Source organism: Atheta coriaria, unplaced genomic scaffold, assembly GCF_025399875.1.
Source record: "Atheta coriaria isolate IRGN ID8LTWV9N9 unplaced genomic scaffold, Caltech_Dcor_3.1 hic_scaffold_4_pilon, whole genome shotgun sequence".
NCBI lineage: Eukaryota > Metazoa > Arthropoda > Insecta > Coleoptera > Staphylinidae > Dalotia > Dalotia coriaria.
The window spans coordinates 11,334,396-11,352,006 of NW_027045446.1; the positions used below are offsets into that span (position 1 = coordinate 11,334,396).

Consider the following 17,611-nt stretch of genomic DNA (forward strand, 5'->3'; position numbering starts at 1 on the left):
TGCGCATGCGCATGACTCAGGTAGTAATCTATATGTTTGCGTGTGTGTAGCATTTAACATTGGACCGATTGGAATGTCCAGACGTCCTTTGCGCGTTTGCACGCTTGCCACGACAATGAGTTTTTCGAGTTAGAGTGAAGTTTACAATTTACAACTGAAAGTTTTGTTTTCGCATTCGTCCACACGTGCACAATAATTACGCATTGTGCTTGGTTGCAAACTAGTTTCGCGTTGGATCCGGCGCCGTCGACTGCCACCAAAAGCCGAACGCGTATTAAACTAGTATGGTGTGTTTGTGGTGTGGTTTGAGTTAAGTTAAGTTGTTATTAATAAGCAAAACAAAGTTGGTGGCGATTTAGTATCAAACTATCGATGTGAGACGCGAGACGCAAGTTTTTAAACAATTTTCGCGTGAAAAATTGACTTAAAGTATACTTAAGTGTATTTGTTTCATTTAATATCAAAAAGTGAAGTGAATTAGTCACATTTTAATTATTATCTCATGATTGAGATGTTAACAACTTAATTAGAGTGTTTTTTGTGGTGTAACTTCAAAATTTACAAATTTATTCATTTTTTAAAAGTCGGAAGTGACTTAAGTCACTTAAACCATCATCATTACTAGATAGAAGACTAATCAACCAAACATTCCAATGGTTTATAAAGTATAAATATATTCACGTGTGAATATAAAGTTAAAGCTTATATTTAGTTGGTTTAAGTCAAGTCGAGGTCGTTTAATTGACATTGATTTCCGCATTCGCATATACACACTAGTCATAAACTTTTTATTTATTCAACAGCACACGTAATACTATCATAAAATAAAATAAAACAAAACAATAACAATGTTTAATTCAACTTGACTTAACTTTAAGTTAAAAACTTAAAATTTATTAAAGTTTATTTTAATATTACAATAATTATTGCACCACAGTCCGTGATGTGATTTGCTCATCGAGTACATATTCAGTTATTCAGTTTTGCGTTTGCGAGTCTCACCGAGTAACCTTTCAACTTTTTTCTTGCGCTTAAAAATTGCTTGTGATTCGGAATGTGGCTGATGGAGATGGAATGATGCCAGCGATTGTCACGACTGTACGCATGCGCTTTCAACATGCCCAAGAGTCGCAAAGCGCAGAAACACATTCAGAAGCTTACAGAATACACAGGTAATAGCAATACATTCACAAACGCAGATTATTTCGGTTTTTGGAGGTAATTTTATGTAGCGAACAATTGCAGTGGTTAAGATTTAAGCAATTGCGTTTTTTCTCACATTATCATGTGACATAATGGGAGTATACATGAATAAGTATAAAGTTTCATTGTTTAAGTGTTAAAATGTTCAGTAAAATGTTACTTTTAAAATTTTACTAAAATAGATTTAGTTAATTTATTGCCCGTAATTTCTTTGAATTTTTAAGAAATTAAGTTTTTTAATGAATTTTATCAATTTATTTATGATTGGTAATTATTATTAGATAGATTTGTTACTAATTCGTGTAACAGATGTTTAACTTTTTCTTTCACCTCGTGTTTTAATAATTTTTCTGTGAAACTTTCTGATTTTTATTATTTTTCGAGTTTTTCCTATAAAAATTAATCTTAATTAATAAAATTATATTTATAGCTTCAGTTAAATCACTTCAATTAACTTTAACTTTAAGTTAAGTGGAATTAACTTGACATTTGGTAGTTGGTGAGAATAGACACATATTCTAATGAATATAATCTTTATATTGTGTATTCTGTATTGTTTTGCTAACAACCATCTTCAGCGTTTGAGAATTTCTCAGAATTTGGCATATATTCGAAAGCACGCACGAATTCATTTTCGTTAATTGGGTTACCTAGATCTCACCATTCTGCAGTACAATGTTTGCAACCAATTGCACACCAAACCTTAAAATTTCATTAAAAAATTAAAAAATGAATTTTTACCACAAAAATAAAAAAATAAAATAAATGGCATATAATAAAATAAACATTACAATATTATACACATTCTAAACTATTTTTAAATATTTTTCTATTGAAATACGAGAAAAAATAGAAATGTAAGTCTAATTATCCTGATAGACGAGATTAAATTGCAAACTAATATCCGTTCGGATGTTATTATCGCTTATTGACCCACTGCGTTTACGCAAATCGATATTCACAAAGAATAAGCGCTAATCTCTAATCTCTAATGCAATTGAACATCATACAGTTATTAAGTATTTATTTATGCGACCGTTTGCGTCGATCTACTTACCGCTGACGTTTGAGAAAACCACTGAAAGAAAAATAGATAACTTATGAGTTTATTTATGTGGATTGCAAGCTGTTGCAACAGGTGGATACTCCACTTTTGAAATCTATATCGCATTCAACTTTCAAAGAGACATTAAATTCCTAAAATGTCTTTGACAGATGTTTAGATTTAATTAACAATGAAATTTACATCTGTGTTCAACAGTGAACTAAAATCCCTACTAATATTATAAATGCGAAAGCCCTGATGTTTGTTACACTTTCCCGCAAAAACTACTTAACCGATCATCATGAAAATTTGTACACATATTCTTAGTGGTCCCCGAATGGTCATAGGCTACTTTTTATTTAATAAAAAAATTTATTTTTTAAATAAAATAAAGAAATAGTTTAGCCAATAATACCTCTGCATCTGGCTATTTGACTACTTTAACGCCATCTAGCATTCCAGCAATGAAGCTCAAACCTAAGTACTATAGTACCATCACACTGTATTATCACACTGTATTACCGACAGCTACGTCAACATCAAATCCAATTGACTACACTATGGAGACTGTACACTATTCTTCCATAGACTATTCTTTCAGCCATTTTAAACTTCCCGCCATTCTACTTCATTGTTACTTCTTCTGTGACTACAGACGCGTACAGAAGCAACTTCAATATTTTAGATATTCGCGAGTAAAGCCGCGGGTTAAAGCTAGTTAAAATTAAATAAAAGACAAAGTAAGGTTAGGTGTGTAATGCAATTTGTTTTTGTTTTGCGCGTTCCACGCTTTGCATTTACAGTTACAGCAATAATGCGAGATGAAAAACACAACTTAATCGGATTTGAATGCAATAAACTAATCAAAGCGTGTTTGTCATAAAAAAATTAATTGCACAGCTATCATAAAATTATTTCTTACTTTCTGTACTCGTAGAGATTAAAATACGAGAAATAATGAAAAGGTTATTTAATTTTTATGAGTACAAGTAAATCTATAAAATATATATAATTTAATTTGAACGTGCGACCGCAAGGAATAATTTTCTCATTGTTATATTCTCAATGCGCGTACAGCTATTACTCAGCATCTGACTATGATTAAATGATTATATATTCTCGAGCCGGAGAGTGCATAATGTGAACGTTGAACATGTTGAATGTGATTAAACTGTTAGACGCTCTACGTTTCATTTAATTTGTATTTTTATTGACTGCACGTTTTCATCTCTTACTTTTTATTTTTATTTTTATTTTGTTTATCTTTAGATTTAAGGAAGAGATTTTTTTTTTATTGCGTGCGCCGTTACTTTTCTTACTTCTGACTTAAGTTAAGTCAAGAGTTAAGACCAAGTGAGCCAAATCAACTGCTGACACAGTTTTTATTTCGTTTTTTTTTATTCATTGAATCACATTCAGTTCAGTTTACTTCATGGGAATTGAATTGAGTGGGCATTGTTTCCAGCGTGCAATATTTATACATTTAATTTGGCAATAACCTAGATATTTTAATTTGGTTGATTATAGACGGAAAGATAACGAAATATTCGACCAGGATTTAATTTGTGGTATCTTTAGATCAATGCCAAAGAACACGAGCGTTATTTTGTTCTATTACTGTCTGGGTTATTAATACTCCTTGCAGAATTATTAATAAGTGCTGCACAAACTGATTATGCAACTTATAATACATAGAATGCGTATAACTGGATGCGTCTTGTTTAACACTTGAACAACACAACATCCCTACTAATATTATAAATGCGAAAGTCCTGATGTTTGTTACACTTTCACGCAAAAACTGCTTAACCGATCATCATGAAAATTTGTACACATATTCTTAGTGGTCCCCGAATGGTTATATGCTACTTTTTATTTAATAAAAAAAATTATTTTTTAAATAAAATAAAGAAGTTGTTTAGCCAATAATACCTCTGCATCTGGCTATTTGACTACTTTAACGCCATCTAGCATTCCAGCAATGAAGCTCAAACCTAAGTACTATAGTACCATTACACTGTATTATCACACTGTATTACCGACAGCTACGTCAACATCAAATCCAATTGACTACACTATGGAGACTGTACACTATACTTCCATAGACTATACTTTCAGCCATTTTAAACTTCCCGCCATTCTACTTCATTGTTACTTCTTCTGTGACTACAGACGCGTACGGAAGCAACTTCATTATTTTAGATATTCGCGAGCGAAGCCGCGGGTTAAAGCTAGTTACCACATATTTCAATTGTAAAATAATCTTTATAAACCTACACAGGTATTAAAATGTTTGTTTCATATCAGTATAATATACATATATCAGTACAATGCTGACGAAGTAGTCATGGCAGTTGAAACAATAAAAAATTAAATTCCGATCGTGCTTTTGTTTATAGAGTTGTTATACACTTTCACTAAGTATAAATATAAGTAGACTATAGTAGGCATAAAATACTACGAGTATATATTGAGTTGCATTGAATTGAGTTTTAAATTTTTAAAAAACTTTTTTAAGCCGTTCAAGGAAGTGTAAACGTGTACGATTGCTACTTGATGGGTAATTAAAGGAAGTGAGATAAGCAATCGGTGAATCGGCACAAACGCCACCATTGTCTGTTTGTGATAAATGTACGAGTATGAATGATATAATCGTATAACACAATACAATGCGAACATCTCTGGCTGACCGAGCGAGTGATTTTCTTCGCGTGCGATATTCTATCGTAACTGTATTCACAACGGAATTTTAAACAAAAAAAAATAGAAAAAAACGTTTTTAAAAGAAATTACGCGTTATTTCTATAAATTAATTAATTTTAAGGTGTGTCTCATTGGTAAACATAAATTTATTTGTTTAATTTGTTTATAAATCAAATATTTATAGATAAACACAGATAATATTTATCTAATATTTACATTTAGACTATATCCGTATTTGATTAGTTGCTTTTATCGCAATGAATATGTGAAGAGGTCAATTTGATTAAACTCATTCAGGATACACGACTTAAGTCACTTATGTTATGTACACTTGATTCTATTCGTACTAAGTATGAATGAATGGAAATTGTCAGTGGTCATAACAAAATGAGTAAATATTATTACTCAGCGTGTTTAAACCGAAACTTCGTTAAATATGCACAATATATTTGATGTGACTAACATAATACGTGAATAATGCTTGAAATAGGTGAGAAAAATGAAAGTTTTAAATTAAAAATTTGATAAATTTAATTAAAACGTAATTTTATCATCGAAAATTTATGTTTTTTTTTCTTTGTACTTGTACTATACTTAGTACTTTCTTTGCTTGTGAAATTAAAGCGTGTTGAGTTATGGAAGCGCGCAATCAGACCGTGAATCGCTTTTACTTTATCTACTTATACCGATGTTAATTTATTGCTTTATTCCCAATGGTACTTTTATCGATAATATCGAGTTGTACGAAATTAATTACGTTTTGCATTAAAATTATTCAATTATTTCACAAAGCAGCAAATTATACACAACAGTGCGGAATTATTTCATGCACTATACTTTCCAATAATAAAATTACCTAATTATAGATTTTTACGTTTAATGGGTCAGTATATAATAAAATTTATAGTTTAGATTTTGATTTGTTTTATACCTGTTCACCAAGCCCATCCCAGGCGTGGAAAAGCACGGAAAGCATAAAATGCGCAAAGCGCATACTTGAGCATCGTGAGAGGCTCGTCGGGCTCGCCTCTCTCAAGCTCGATCACCTTGACTTTCCTTCTTGTAGCTCAAGAAACAGACTTACATTGCGAGTCAACCAAACAAAATATAAAATACAAGTTTAAAACTCAAACTGCGCATGCGTGAATTTAAATTTAAATCAAAATTAAATTAAACTAATTTAGCGTTTTTTGTTTTTTATTTGTTTTCAGCTGATGCAGAGTTGTTTCTACAAAATGGCGGTAATCATTACACATATCTGGAGACCATTCAGGAGGAAACTTCCGATGATCTACAATCGGATAGTGACTTTTCAGACTCTCGAGCTTCCCCAGCCGGATGGCTGGCGACCGACTCCGAATCCGGTTCTGTTATACGCATCCAAACTATAGGTAATAATATGACGCAAATAAATTGTTTTGAAAAGTTTACCGTACACAACATTATTAGACAGTTTGTTCATTAGTGCACGTCGGCACGCCATAAACAAATATTCGGAAGAGTTCAAACTGTTAAACTTAATTTCTACACCGTAACGATTGTTATATTGGCTAAAATTATGTTAAAATCATTAAATAACAGTTTTAACGTCTTGCAACAACTATAAAATTTAAAACAACTAAATTTTTATTTGAAAATAAATTTTAAGCTTACTATAGGCAACTGAATACTCATGAAGTGTATGTTTGGTTGCCTATAGTGCAACTCCACGAGTAAGAATAATTCGCGTTTCAAACAGTTGCAAACGCGTTTGGAATGTTTTAACTTGCACAGAACGTACTCGTAGGCTGAATTTGCATTTTATGATCTAAAGATATTTCATAATATGCGTTTGGAAATGTTTTGATATGAGACATTTGCATGCGGCGCGAGGTCGAGCGGAAAGTATGCAAATATGCGAACAATGCAAGCAGTTATTACGGCTAGAAATAGAATTTTATAACACACCACGTAATTTCGTTGCAAAAAATTTCAAAATGCGGAAGATATTGACTATTTTCATAAATACACAACATAAATTACGTTGACATAGTCTTCATAATCAGATTAAACAGGATTTTAAACTTAATATGGCTTTACAACCCGAAAGCCATAAAGTTAAAATTGCAAATGGCGCCGCGTCGATTTACCACAGTCTAGACTTCGACCAATTACAAATAAAATATATAATATCTTATTGTTGTGTTATCAGATGATGCTGAATGTGAATCGGACCGTGAAGTCGCCTGCCCCGCCAAACGCCGCCGCCAAGAAGTCCTCCTCAGCGACGACGAGTCCTCAATCAGTCGCTCCTCCAGCCTGTTACAATTCGAAAGCCTCGAGAAACAATGCCAAGACATCTCTAGTAGTTCCCCAAGTATTTTCAGCAACTTTAGCTATGATTCCCTCGAAAGAAAAGGCGGACGAGGCAATGTTAGTCCCGATAGTTTAGAGCGTGGTGCACACAGTGATGATGATTCAGCCGAGTATTACAAAGCGTTAAAAATCGACTTGCTGCCGAAAAAGAAGCGCCAGAGTCATGATTCACTCCTGTACGACAACAGCGCTAATTGCAGCAGTGGCAGCGACAGTGCAGATAGTGAAGAGACACTTGAAGCAGCTCGTTACGACAGTAGTAAATCAGTCAACTTAAAAACATGGCGTAGTTTCGATGGGTTGCATAGCAATGGCGCTAAAACTGTGAAAATCTCTTCGGAGAACCTCAGCGAGGACAGCGGCTACAGTGATAACTTCTACAACTCAAAAATGAAGAGTTCCAGTATTCCTAACATGATGATCAATCATCATCAATCAACAACAAATAAAAACATTTATAAAACTCGTGTTGAGATTCGCTCCCAGGACGATGCGCTTGAGAAATACCGTCTGAAGATCGCAGATAGATTCGCGGCGTATGACGGCGATGTCTTCCAGACCTTCACGGGGAACTTTGGCGTGAGTTATCATGATTTAAGTAATGTTGATCAGTACGAGCATAGAAGTCCACTCATTGAGAGATTCATGCGTAATGGTAAACGTAGAAATATCACTACTGTTGTGGATGAAGCAGTCGGAGTAAATTTAGATCAGGTGACATGTGCGGAGACGGAATGTGGTAATTTTAGCCCGCTGGCGACGGCGACGAGCGTCCCGAATCTCACCGGCAGTGGCAACGCGGACGACGCGCCGTGCGTGGTCTCCAGCGTGCCGAAAGATCTCAATCTAGCGGGTGGGATAACATCCACAGTTAATTTTAATACCAGTGCATCAATTGCAACAATCAACTGTGACATATCAACGCTATCCAGTTTGGATTCGACTGATTCTGGACATTCGGAGGATTTCACCATGCCGAAACTATCGAGGTATCAACGTGCTGAATATGGAGATAAAATTACTATTAGATTAAAATATGATACGTCGAGTATAAGTTCAGCGAGTGACATGGAAGCGACTTCATCTTTTCGAAGAGAAGGTAGTTATCTGGAAGCTATGACTAATTCTATTGATATGAGTGATGAGGAGATAAAAAATAAAAAGTTGAAGGATAAAGGGATGACTATATATAAATTCGATCGTGAGAATGCTTTGAAAGCTATCTCAGAGACATCTATACAGAGTTTCGGAGTGAAAAGCATCGAACAACTTAATTTAGTTGCATCAACACCTATGAATAACATTAATAACAGGAATGTTATTAGTACACCGAATTTGGCTGACTTGGATTATCAATATCCGCCTAGGAAGAGTTCTTTGATCAACAGGAGTATAAGCACTAATGAAATTCAACAAAAAAACGATGAAAATGATAAAAATTTAGTGAAATCTTTAAGTAATAGCACAAAAGGCGTCCATTTCAGTCCGGTTATCTCTGAAGTAAACTGGAGGGATGATTCTGCTTCAATAACAACTGAACATGAAGATTCTAGTTGTAGTACAACTCCAGATCGTGATGTACAGGGTCCTGTTGTACCTCCAAGGAAATTATTCACAAGATCCCAACCGGAATTAACATTAAGACAACGTGTGTTGGTCAGTGATGATTCCACAGATGATAATGAAGGTATGAAACCTGCTGTAAGTGAAGAACTTGTCCGTCGTAGATATCAACATCATCAACTTCCACATGATGTTATTGCTAAGAGAAGGAGTGTGGAAGTTCCAATGCGGGAGAATACGAGTGAACACTGTGAAGCCCCCACTACACCGGCGCAACACGAGGAGAGGTACTCCAAAGTAAAACTCACTGGTTCAGTACAAGCGGTACCAGCGATGGAGCCGGTTGGTGTTGTTCAGCCGAAGAGCAACACGCGCGGCATCGGTGGATTTTTCTCTCGTATCGCCAGCTTCCGGTTTTCCACTCGTGCAGCTAAAAATCAAGATGAAAAGAAAAAACAACGTCAAACCACATCATTAAAAGAATCTGGAGTTAATAATAAACTACAATTTCAATCTACGACTGGACAACGTCTCGCTACGAAAGATGATTATATTTATATCCCACTCAAAGGACCGGAAGTGATTACCACTACTACGAATACTTCAACACCAGTAGTTGGATTAGGTGTACAAGAAAATGTAAAGTTTAGCAAAGTGCAAGTTGATGGCGTTGGCGTTGAAATAGTTGATAAGTTGAGCGCGAAACCGCCACTTCCGAAAATGCCGCCGCGCGTTGTCGGTGCATGCGTGAAGCGAACGGGTGGCGGCGCGCAGGTGCCGCGTGAACGGATCGATGTGGGTCGGGGGAGGCCCATGGAGCCGATGGGGTTGATCGAGACGGACCTCGACACTGAGGTGACGGTCATCACAAGCGGGCACGGCCATGCGAAGACGCGCAGTCTTATGAATCTCGGCCACGAGCCGCCGACGACAAACAACAACGCGGCGGCGGCTGCGGCTGCACCATTGCGTGCACCTAATAAACACCTGCAGCAGCATCGTCAGGGCAGGCCGCACAAGTCCATGGAGTTTCTGCTCGACAAGCAGAATCTCAAGGTTGTCGAGGTGAGTACCAAACATTTATAAACACCTATACACAATCAACTCATATGTATATGTATAACACACCCACGTAAAATCTTGCGCACTCGCGTTTCATACGCGTAAATCAACCCCATTGCGGAATCAGGAGTCGTGTTACTAACCTACTCTCGGTGAGTTGTGTCCTCGTCGCGTAAAACGTGAAAAATCACTCAAAAAATTGTTTTTTTCATTTTAAACCAAAAATAATTAAATTTTTGTTTATTTTAAAGCGTAATATAATACTTTGTGGAGTGCAACGCCTTGTTTTAGACTTTTACGCAGCGCACATCGATTGGATTTAATACTCGCCAGTGATAAATGATAAAAATGTGGGATTTCAATGTGAGTGTTAAAGTTTTTATCGTTTAAGTGTCAGCTGTTGAGTGTAATCGTAGTGTAATCATAAGGCACGAGTTATACGAGTTATACGAACCTTACCGGTCACCGGAAGAAGCGCCTTCCTCGTTTCCGCCTCGCGCGGACGCCCCAAACAGCCGGCGCGCCGGTTACGGTTATCTAACCGTGAGCCCCGTTGCGCGCACCGACCATAAGGTCTCCTTTTCAGAGGAAGTACAAAGTAGTCACATACAGAGTGTTTGTATGAGTAACGCGTTGTGTTTGTTGCAGTTTTGCTGTTTTTCAATTATCTAAACGCTGTGCGTGTCTGCACATAAATTATCTCGGCGGTATAAGCTGGGTTTTTACCACCCTCAGTTGGTGCCACCACGTGAGGTCGAATAACTTTTAGTTCTTCAACTGCAGCGAGGAAAAGTTCATAAATAACTCAAAAATGCAATCAGTTAGACAGTTTTTTCAATGATAATTTTTTTTATTCCTTTTAGGGAAAATTTAGGGATTTTTTAAAGGGAAAATTATATTTTTGTGAGTATTATATACAGAGTGAGCTAGGTATTTGTTAAATATTGCGTTAGTACGACCCTGATTGCTCCTAAAAGCATAAATTCGTAAATAACTCAAAAACTTAATAAATTATTCAACTTTTTCTTTTTTCATTTGATTCAATAATAATCTAGTCATTGTTAACCCCAAAAAATAAATTTTTATCATCATATTATACAGAATAATCAAGAAATTTGTAAAATATTTCCTTCCGCCGGCTCTGAGGACTTCCAAAGTCATTTTATTGACATCCGTTCAATAGAAATTGCATTCCCCACATTGGCGTGATGAATTTATGCCGTTTTGAAATGCGTACAATGCTTACGCTTCTTGCATTTCAACTTCAAGTTCTTCAATCGCCGCTTTCATTTGTAAATCAATCAAAGTTGTAAACTATCGCAGCGTAAACAGGGAAATTAACTCGGAATAAATTGAGTGAATAAGGTAATAAACTTATAAAATCTATACCTTTGGTCAGAGCTGGAATATTGATGAGTGTTTAAAGTTTATTACAAGTTCCGTGTTGTATCAATAAGTTATTAACTATCGAGGTCTACGTTCGATTGATTCACTTTTTCTGTCAAGGACTAGTTTTTCCTCTGTTTCTATTGCAGAGTAACATTTGTATCGATTTCCACTTTGAAATTACTACACAATCCTCAAAAGGCAATAGATATTGTTATTTATTAGGTTAAACCTTGTTTTTTAGGTTTTGAAAGTAGAAAATCAAAGATAAATCAATGATTTATAATGAAATTTAAAAGAAAATTTAATTAAAAGCTTGAAACATAAATTACAATTATTATTTAATGAAATCTTTCAAAATTTCGTTTGTAATTCTTTCCTAGAAATAAATCATCTTAATTCTTGATTATCTACGAAGTACATCTACAACTTTTACCTCTAGCCACGACGATTAGCTTTACTTAAGATTATTTTTAGTCTCTCCTTTCACGTACGTTATTTCTTTACTTCTGCAGTATTAACATTTACTTTACCTGCGTTTACTGCGCTTGCTCATACACCTCGTAAGTAATTTGATAGCTAGACGCATCATTATCATCAGCTAACGCAAACATCATCAACGAAACTTTTTACTTTTCCCATAACTACAAGTTGAAAGTCAGTTGCGTTATAAAAAGTTACTATATGCAACCAACACAGCATTTATATGCTTCTGCACGCGTAATAATAACCTTATAAATATTCAACGGTGTTCTCAATCTTTAAATGTAAGTACTCACTCTGTTATCGTCCGTGCAACTAAGCAACTGTTATGTACAACAAATAGAATCTTTGTTATGCGTGCCGTTGGCGACCATTTTGAGTATATGCATATGTATACGCAGAGATAGCTGAATTATACTTGCATGATGCAGGGATAACTGTAAATAATGAACGTACGCATCAATTTTACACCTACTGATCGATTTCATTCAGTTTAATCATCATGATATGCTAGAATATTCAAGAAATTAAAAAAATCAGGTTATTAGTTTCTAAAATCACCGCTAGGGTGCGTTTATGTGAGATAGTATCATGGCAACACTGTAAACACTCCACACGCGCAGTTTAGTTGTTGTGTTTGTTTCGTTCAGTTGTTTACTACGCCATTTTGAAATCATGACTGTGTTACTACTCAAAAGAATTACGGTAAGATAACAATCACCTTCAAATCTTTATTTAAATACGTTTATACATGGAATAAAAAAGCCCAACAGCTGTAAAGGCACACATGCCAATAGATAATTTGAATAATTGATGAGCGTATTTATTATGCAGTAGAGAATTGTATTTTCTGATGACAAAATCGTTACGCTTGGAAAACCTCTCCAGAATCTCATCAGCACTGCATAAAAGCATATTTTTAGACATAATTCACACAAAAACAAACAATACTCACTCATTCACAGAAGACACAGCAATAATCGCCTTTTGTGTCGTGATTTGTTCAATATCTATGTGTCTATACGTTGACAACGCTAACCTAACCTACGAATTCAAAACAAAACACAATTAATTTGTTTAAAAATTAAACATGAATTAAAACAATTACTTGAGATGTATCCAGGTGATTTTCCAAGGAAATAGCCACTAACCATGGTGGACGCGTTGATTTCGGATCCGGACCATCAATTTGCTTCAAAAAAATAAATTAAAACGAAACAAATTTTCTAGAAAAACTTACAATGTGTGACAGGGATGCTTGAATCAAATTCACTTGATTCTCAATCATTTTCACAGCGTGCAAATGCTCTGAACTCGTGATATTCCTTGATTTGTGACTTTTTATTCCCAATTGACGTGCGGCTATGTAATGCGCCATATGCACAAACACAAAACCCGTGCAGTAACTATCCCATCCCGCGTGGTGATATGAATTATTTTGTAGCACCATGTCGGTTTTTACCAGCGGCGTGTTGTAACTCATTGTTTTCCCGCGTCCATCCAGCCAGTATTCGTATAAATCCTCAAGTGTATTCCTCTTCCATTCTAGTTTCTTTGGAATTTTTCTAAGGACTTTAAAACTTAGGCATTTCGTGTCATATATCAGGGGAAAATCATTGTGTAGTTTACTTTTGAATTTTTTGTATGATATTGGAAGCTCGTCGAAAGTATTTAACAGTAATAACAAATCCATTAGAAGATTGTGTCCTACAATAGGTTTTTTTGATGAGACTAAAGCTTGATAAACACGAGAAAAACCAAGAGCAGATCTTATTGTGTTTTCTTTGAGATTATCCTTGATATTTAACTCTTTAAATTTTTTGTCAGTCACTTTAGTGAGTATTAAATCATTTTCTTCACTTTTTTCAGTCCATAATCTTTTATTTTTGCTTACATCTTGATAATTATGTCTTAAATGATTCTGTAGATGATACCATGCATCAATATCATATTTTAATTTATGTTTTAATGATTCAATAATCAATTTATCATCATTTTCATTATCTGACATCCACCAGGTGTGAATATTCTTGTCAATATCATCTAAATACTTCTCAATGACACAATCAATAGGCCAATTTTCTTCTTTTAAATCATTTTGTACTTGGAAATGTTGTTTTCTATTCAGGAAGGGTATCCCATAGTAGATTAATTTATTATAGTCAAAATCATGTTGGCTTAGGAACTGGAAACTTGTCGCTTGGATCTGCATCAGTAAATTGATGCTCATTATTGGTTTAGGCCAAATATAAAACGTGAATGTTTTAGATTGATAGATATTAACACCAGGATCAAAAGAAAATGCAGATAAACCGATTTGGATAGGTATTGTGTGTTGAACAGTTCGATATAACTTCGCATAACGGTCTTCAGGAGTATCAAACAAACTAAAAACAAATAATTTCATAAATATAATTTTTAAGGTTATAAATGTGTTGTACCTGCGTTGATCGCTGTTTTGCAGATACAAAGCAGTGAATTCTGTGTCGATTGCAACAAATCGCGACTTATTTATCGCTGTGATTATCTCCGGCAGCTGCTGTTCGAAGTTATCACACAGTATTTCACTCATTTTAATCGGACTACAACTTGTACACATCAAAATATCAGAGGTTAGGTTTGAAACTCGTGTGGTAGCGCTTTTTTGTTTTCGTTTATATTCATTAGCTTTAAGCGTTGAGAAAGCATTTTGAAGGTCGTAAATCTATTTAGAGATGGGATGACTTTGTTGTGACAGGTAGCTTAAGCATCTATTGTGTTTCGTGCACCACTGCAGCAGATAAACGGTTTTACTGCCTAGCACACAGAAAAAAAGCTTACCAACGCAAGAATTCATGGAATTTAGACGCACAAACAGATTTACTGCTTCAACGGAAAAATTATTGTACTTGTTGTGCACAAGTATTGATTTTGTTTTTAATTTATGAATATTTAATGTTTTTCAAGTGGAATTTATTTGAGGCGAAGAATTAATCGTAATCTAATAGTCGATAATGGCGCACTACGACAATTGGTAACAATTCCGTAATTGCATGTAATGTCAGCGGGCTAATTAACAGCATTGGCCCAATAAATGTCGTGCGATACGAGGGCCTTCGCGATGTCGGTGCGATTTTAGTCTTGGGTTGGACTCTCACCTGGTACCATATTACTTAATTATAGTTTTTGTGTGTTAAACAGTGACAATGTTCAAATATAATGTCAGAACGTATGAGAAAACGAAGAAAATGAGGGAGAAATACATCAGAAATGTAAGTAAAACGTCTAGAATAAATGATTGTAGGCTTATTTAGGATAGTAGTTTATAAAATCGATGCGTGCGTCGAATTTGGAAAGGAATTTCAACGTTTTATTTGATTTGAGGTCGTTGCTCGTGCAATCGAACGGACCAATCGAAGCGTGTTTTAATGGTCAAGGTAAACGTTTGACACCTTCACTACGCGAAAACGCGCATATTTTATTTCCGGTTTTTATATGCGATAAACACTTGGTGTTGGTGGGATATGCGTCGGCTCATCAAATGCCAATCAACGCACGTCGTAATTACATCTCGACTCAATCATCTCCAGCACTGGGTTTTCCATTTCCAAGCTTTCCACTCGTTTATTTCATGGTCTCATCACTATTTCTCGACATCTCTAGAGTAAAATTTAATTAAAATTTATTTTTACTATTTTTTCTGTCTACAAAAATATATTTTATATAAAAAATACCAAAAATAGAAAAAGATCAATTCTAATTTATCATGTCAATTTTTAGTTATTATGTTTTGACATGTTTCTGCTCGTCATTTCCGCTTTTTATCATTTTCTACATTTATTTCAATTTATTAACGCAGAGGAAATAAAATTACATTAATACATTGTCCGACCTTTAATATCACAAATGATGAACGCTCAAAGTGCGTAATTTTACAATTATTACCTCAATTATTATGCTGTAAATTAAGTTGTAAGTTTTAAGGTAAAAACACAAACAGAAAGTTCGTGTACTGTTAGAAAATGTAACCATCTACATGTTAATTTAATATTCCAAGTGATAAAGTCTCTCATTGTTGACTATGCAATGATGGTTTGTTGTACGTCTCAATCAATCCGCGTGCCTCTTTGTCCTCGTTCTTCGTTTGATTCGTACAATTCCGCCATAACTTGCATCGCTCGTAGGTAGATGGTTAGCCTATCTGCCGGGCATTTCTACCGTTTATTCTTTACGCAGTAAAATATGCAATGAGATGACTGAGATGAAGATTAGGCGCAATCGCATCGATTGGATGGGACGGGACGAAATTGAGTGGGTTTAACGCACACCGACGGCGTTTATTTATGGTTTAGGATTTGAATTTTCATCTTGTGAATTGGCCATTCATGCAAATGACTAGGTAGATCTTAAAATGCACTCGAATTGAATTCAATTTCCTGTTTGATTTGATTTTCTAAGTGTTTTCGTTATTACTATAAAATTGAAGTTTTTAATTGATTGTGTTGTTAATATTGTGTTTCTCTTTGTTGCAGGTGAGTTGACTTTCTCTTTTATTGCAATAATAACACAATCGGTGCGAAATCGTTCTGATTACACATTGATTTCATTATTGGTGAGTGAGTTGAAATCATAACTCGTACAATACGCAGAGAATATTTTAAAATCCGTCTAAATTTAGGTTAGCGGGAATTTGTTTACTTCCTTTATAGGTATTTTTACGCAAGTTAATGAGCGCACGTGCGTTTTCAGCAGCGGAGAGGTGAATGCTGAATTTAATGCGCAAACAAAACGCGTTTATTTCGTCTCGGGAGTGCGTGTGCAAGAGAGGATGCCGCCTATTTTTAGCGCGTTTCATGGTTTCATGATGTTTCCAGGCAACTTTCAAAACTCTTTACACGTTTCTCGCATAAACGAAGGTCAATTTGATGTGTAATTTGAAATTGTTGCTTAAATTGTTGATTGCGGATAGCAATTTTGAAATGGCAAAAGCCTCCACTGGCGTAAACACATTTTCAACGCCGCCCAAATATAGATTACTGATATACAATGTGTTCTCACATGGACAAAGCTTTGAGTTGGCGTATAAGCACCGAACATATGGTTAATAATAGAATTTCAAACGTATGTGCTGCAAAGAATGTATTCCAATTCCTGGTGGCGCGGCTGGAAAACATTCCGCGCACATCCGATGCATTGTGGGCCGAATTGCGAGCTTGGAGCAATCGCTCGATTACACAGCGCGCGCGCAATGAAGCCTACTTATTCTTAGGCTTAGAGAGGTTTATGCAGCACACAGCGCATTCGACGAGCAATTCAGCCGAGCGTTATCGCATTCTTCAGCGGGCCGGCGACGACGACGACAACGACTTCCTCGTGCTTGTCATTCGATTCAAATTTTACTCCAAATACCATTTGCGCAAAATTAGGACGGTTTAAATTAGAAATTGATGACGCCTTTGTTTTTGCTATGCAGGCAGAAAAAAACATAAATCGTACGTGATGTTTATAGCACGGGAATTTTTACATTTATTTATGTTTATGTTGATAGTTGGTAATGATGGTAATGCGGCAACATGGTTTTGCTATTAACACATTAACGAGATGGTAATTCATCTTAAAAATATACACTTGGACCTAGTTTATATTACACATCTAGATTATCAAACAAAATTTTATATTTTTTTTGGTTTTAAAGAAAATTTAAATTTTTAAAATTTAGTTACTTGAATATTAATTATACAATACCTATTGATAAGAATTTGAGGCGTTATCGGTGCGGTAATATTGAAATGCGGTTTCCTCCGCTGGAAGCTTGTAAGTTTTGTTGACACG

At 35.2% G+C, this 17,611-nt stretch overlaps 2 protein-coding genes across 5 annotated transcripts in view; one reads left to right on the top strand and one right to left on the bottom strand.

Annotated features, from left to right (window-relative positions):
- LOC135790162 (uncharacterized) overlaps positions 1 to 17,611 on the top strand; it is a 34,213-nt gene that overhangs the window by 5,133 nt on the left and 11,469 nt on the right. For 3 of the 4 annotated variants that reach the window (XM_065300225.1, XM_065300223.1, XM_065300226.1), the window contains exons 2-3: positions 6,163 to 6,342; positions 7,143 to 9,934. In XM_065300225.1, coding sequence (XP_065156297.1) covers positions 6,163 to 6,342; positions 7,143 to 9,934 — 2,972 coding nt within the window. Of the gene's footprint in view, positions 1 to 73; positions 1,173 to 6,162; positions 6,343 to 7,142; positions 9,935 to 17,611 lie in introns of those variants that run through there. The other variant, XM_065300224.1, reaches the window with a different exon arrangement.
- On the bottom strand, positions 12,512 to 14,427 carry LOC135790163 (pre-piRNA 3'-exonuclease trimmer-like). Its single transcript, XM_065300227.1, has 5 exons — positions 14,242 to 14,427; positions 13,041 to 14,187; positions 12,909 to 12,992; positions 12,756 to 12,844; positions 12,512 to 12,701 (listed from the first exon to the last, which is right to left on the bottom strand). Exons 1-5 carry the CDS (start codon positions 14,397 to 14,399, stop codon positions 12,536 to 12,538), a joined length of 1,644 nt encoding a protein of 547 aa, XP_065156299.1. The 5' UTR covers positions 14,400 to 14,427; the 3' UTR covers positions 12,512 to 12,535.

What these genes read in the sequence shown, in the direction of transcription:
- LOC135790163 (XM_065300227.1), bottom strand. Translation starts at nt 14,399, where the DNA reads ATGTGTACAAGTTGTAGTCCGATTAAAATGAGTGAAATACTGTGTGAT. An exon ending in CAAAACAGCGATCAACGCAG is followed by an intron (nt 14,188 to 14,241) that starts GTACAACACATT and finishes ATTTGTTTTTAG; the next exon opens with TTTGTTTGATACTCCTGAAG. An exon ending in ATCACCTGGATACATCTCAA is followed by an intron (nt 12,845 to 12,908) that starts GTAATTGTTTTA and finishes TTGAATTCGTAG; the next exon opens with GTTAGGTTAGCGTTGTCAAC.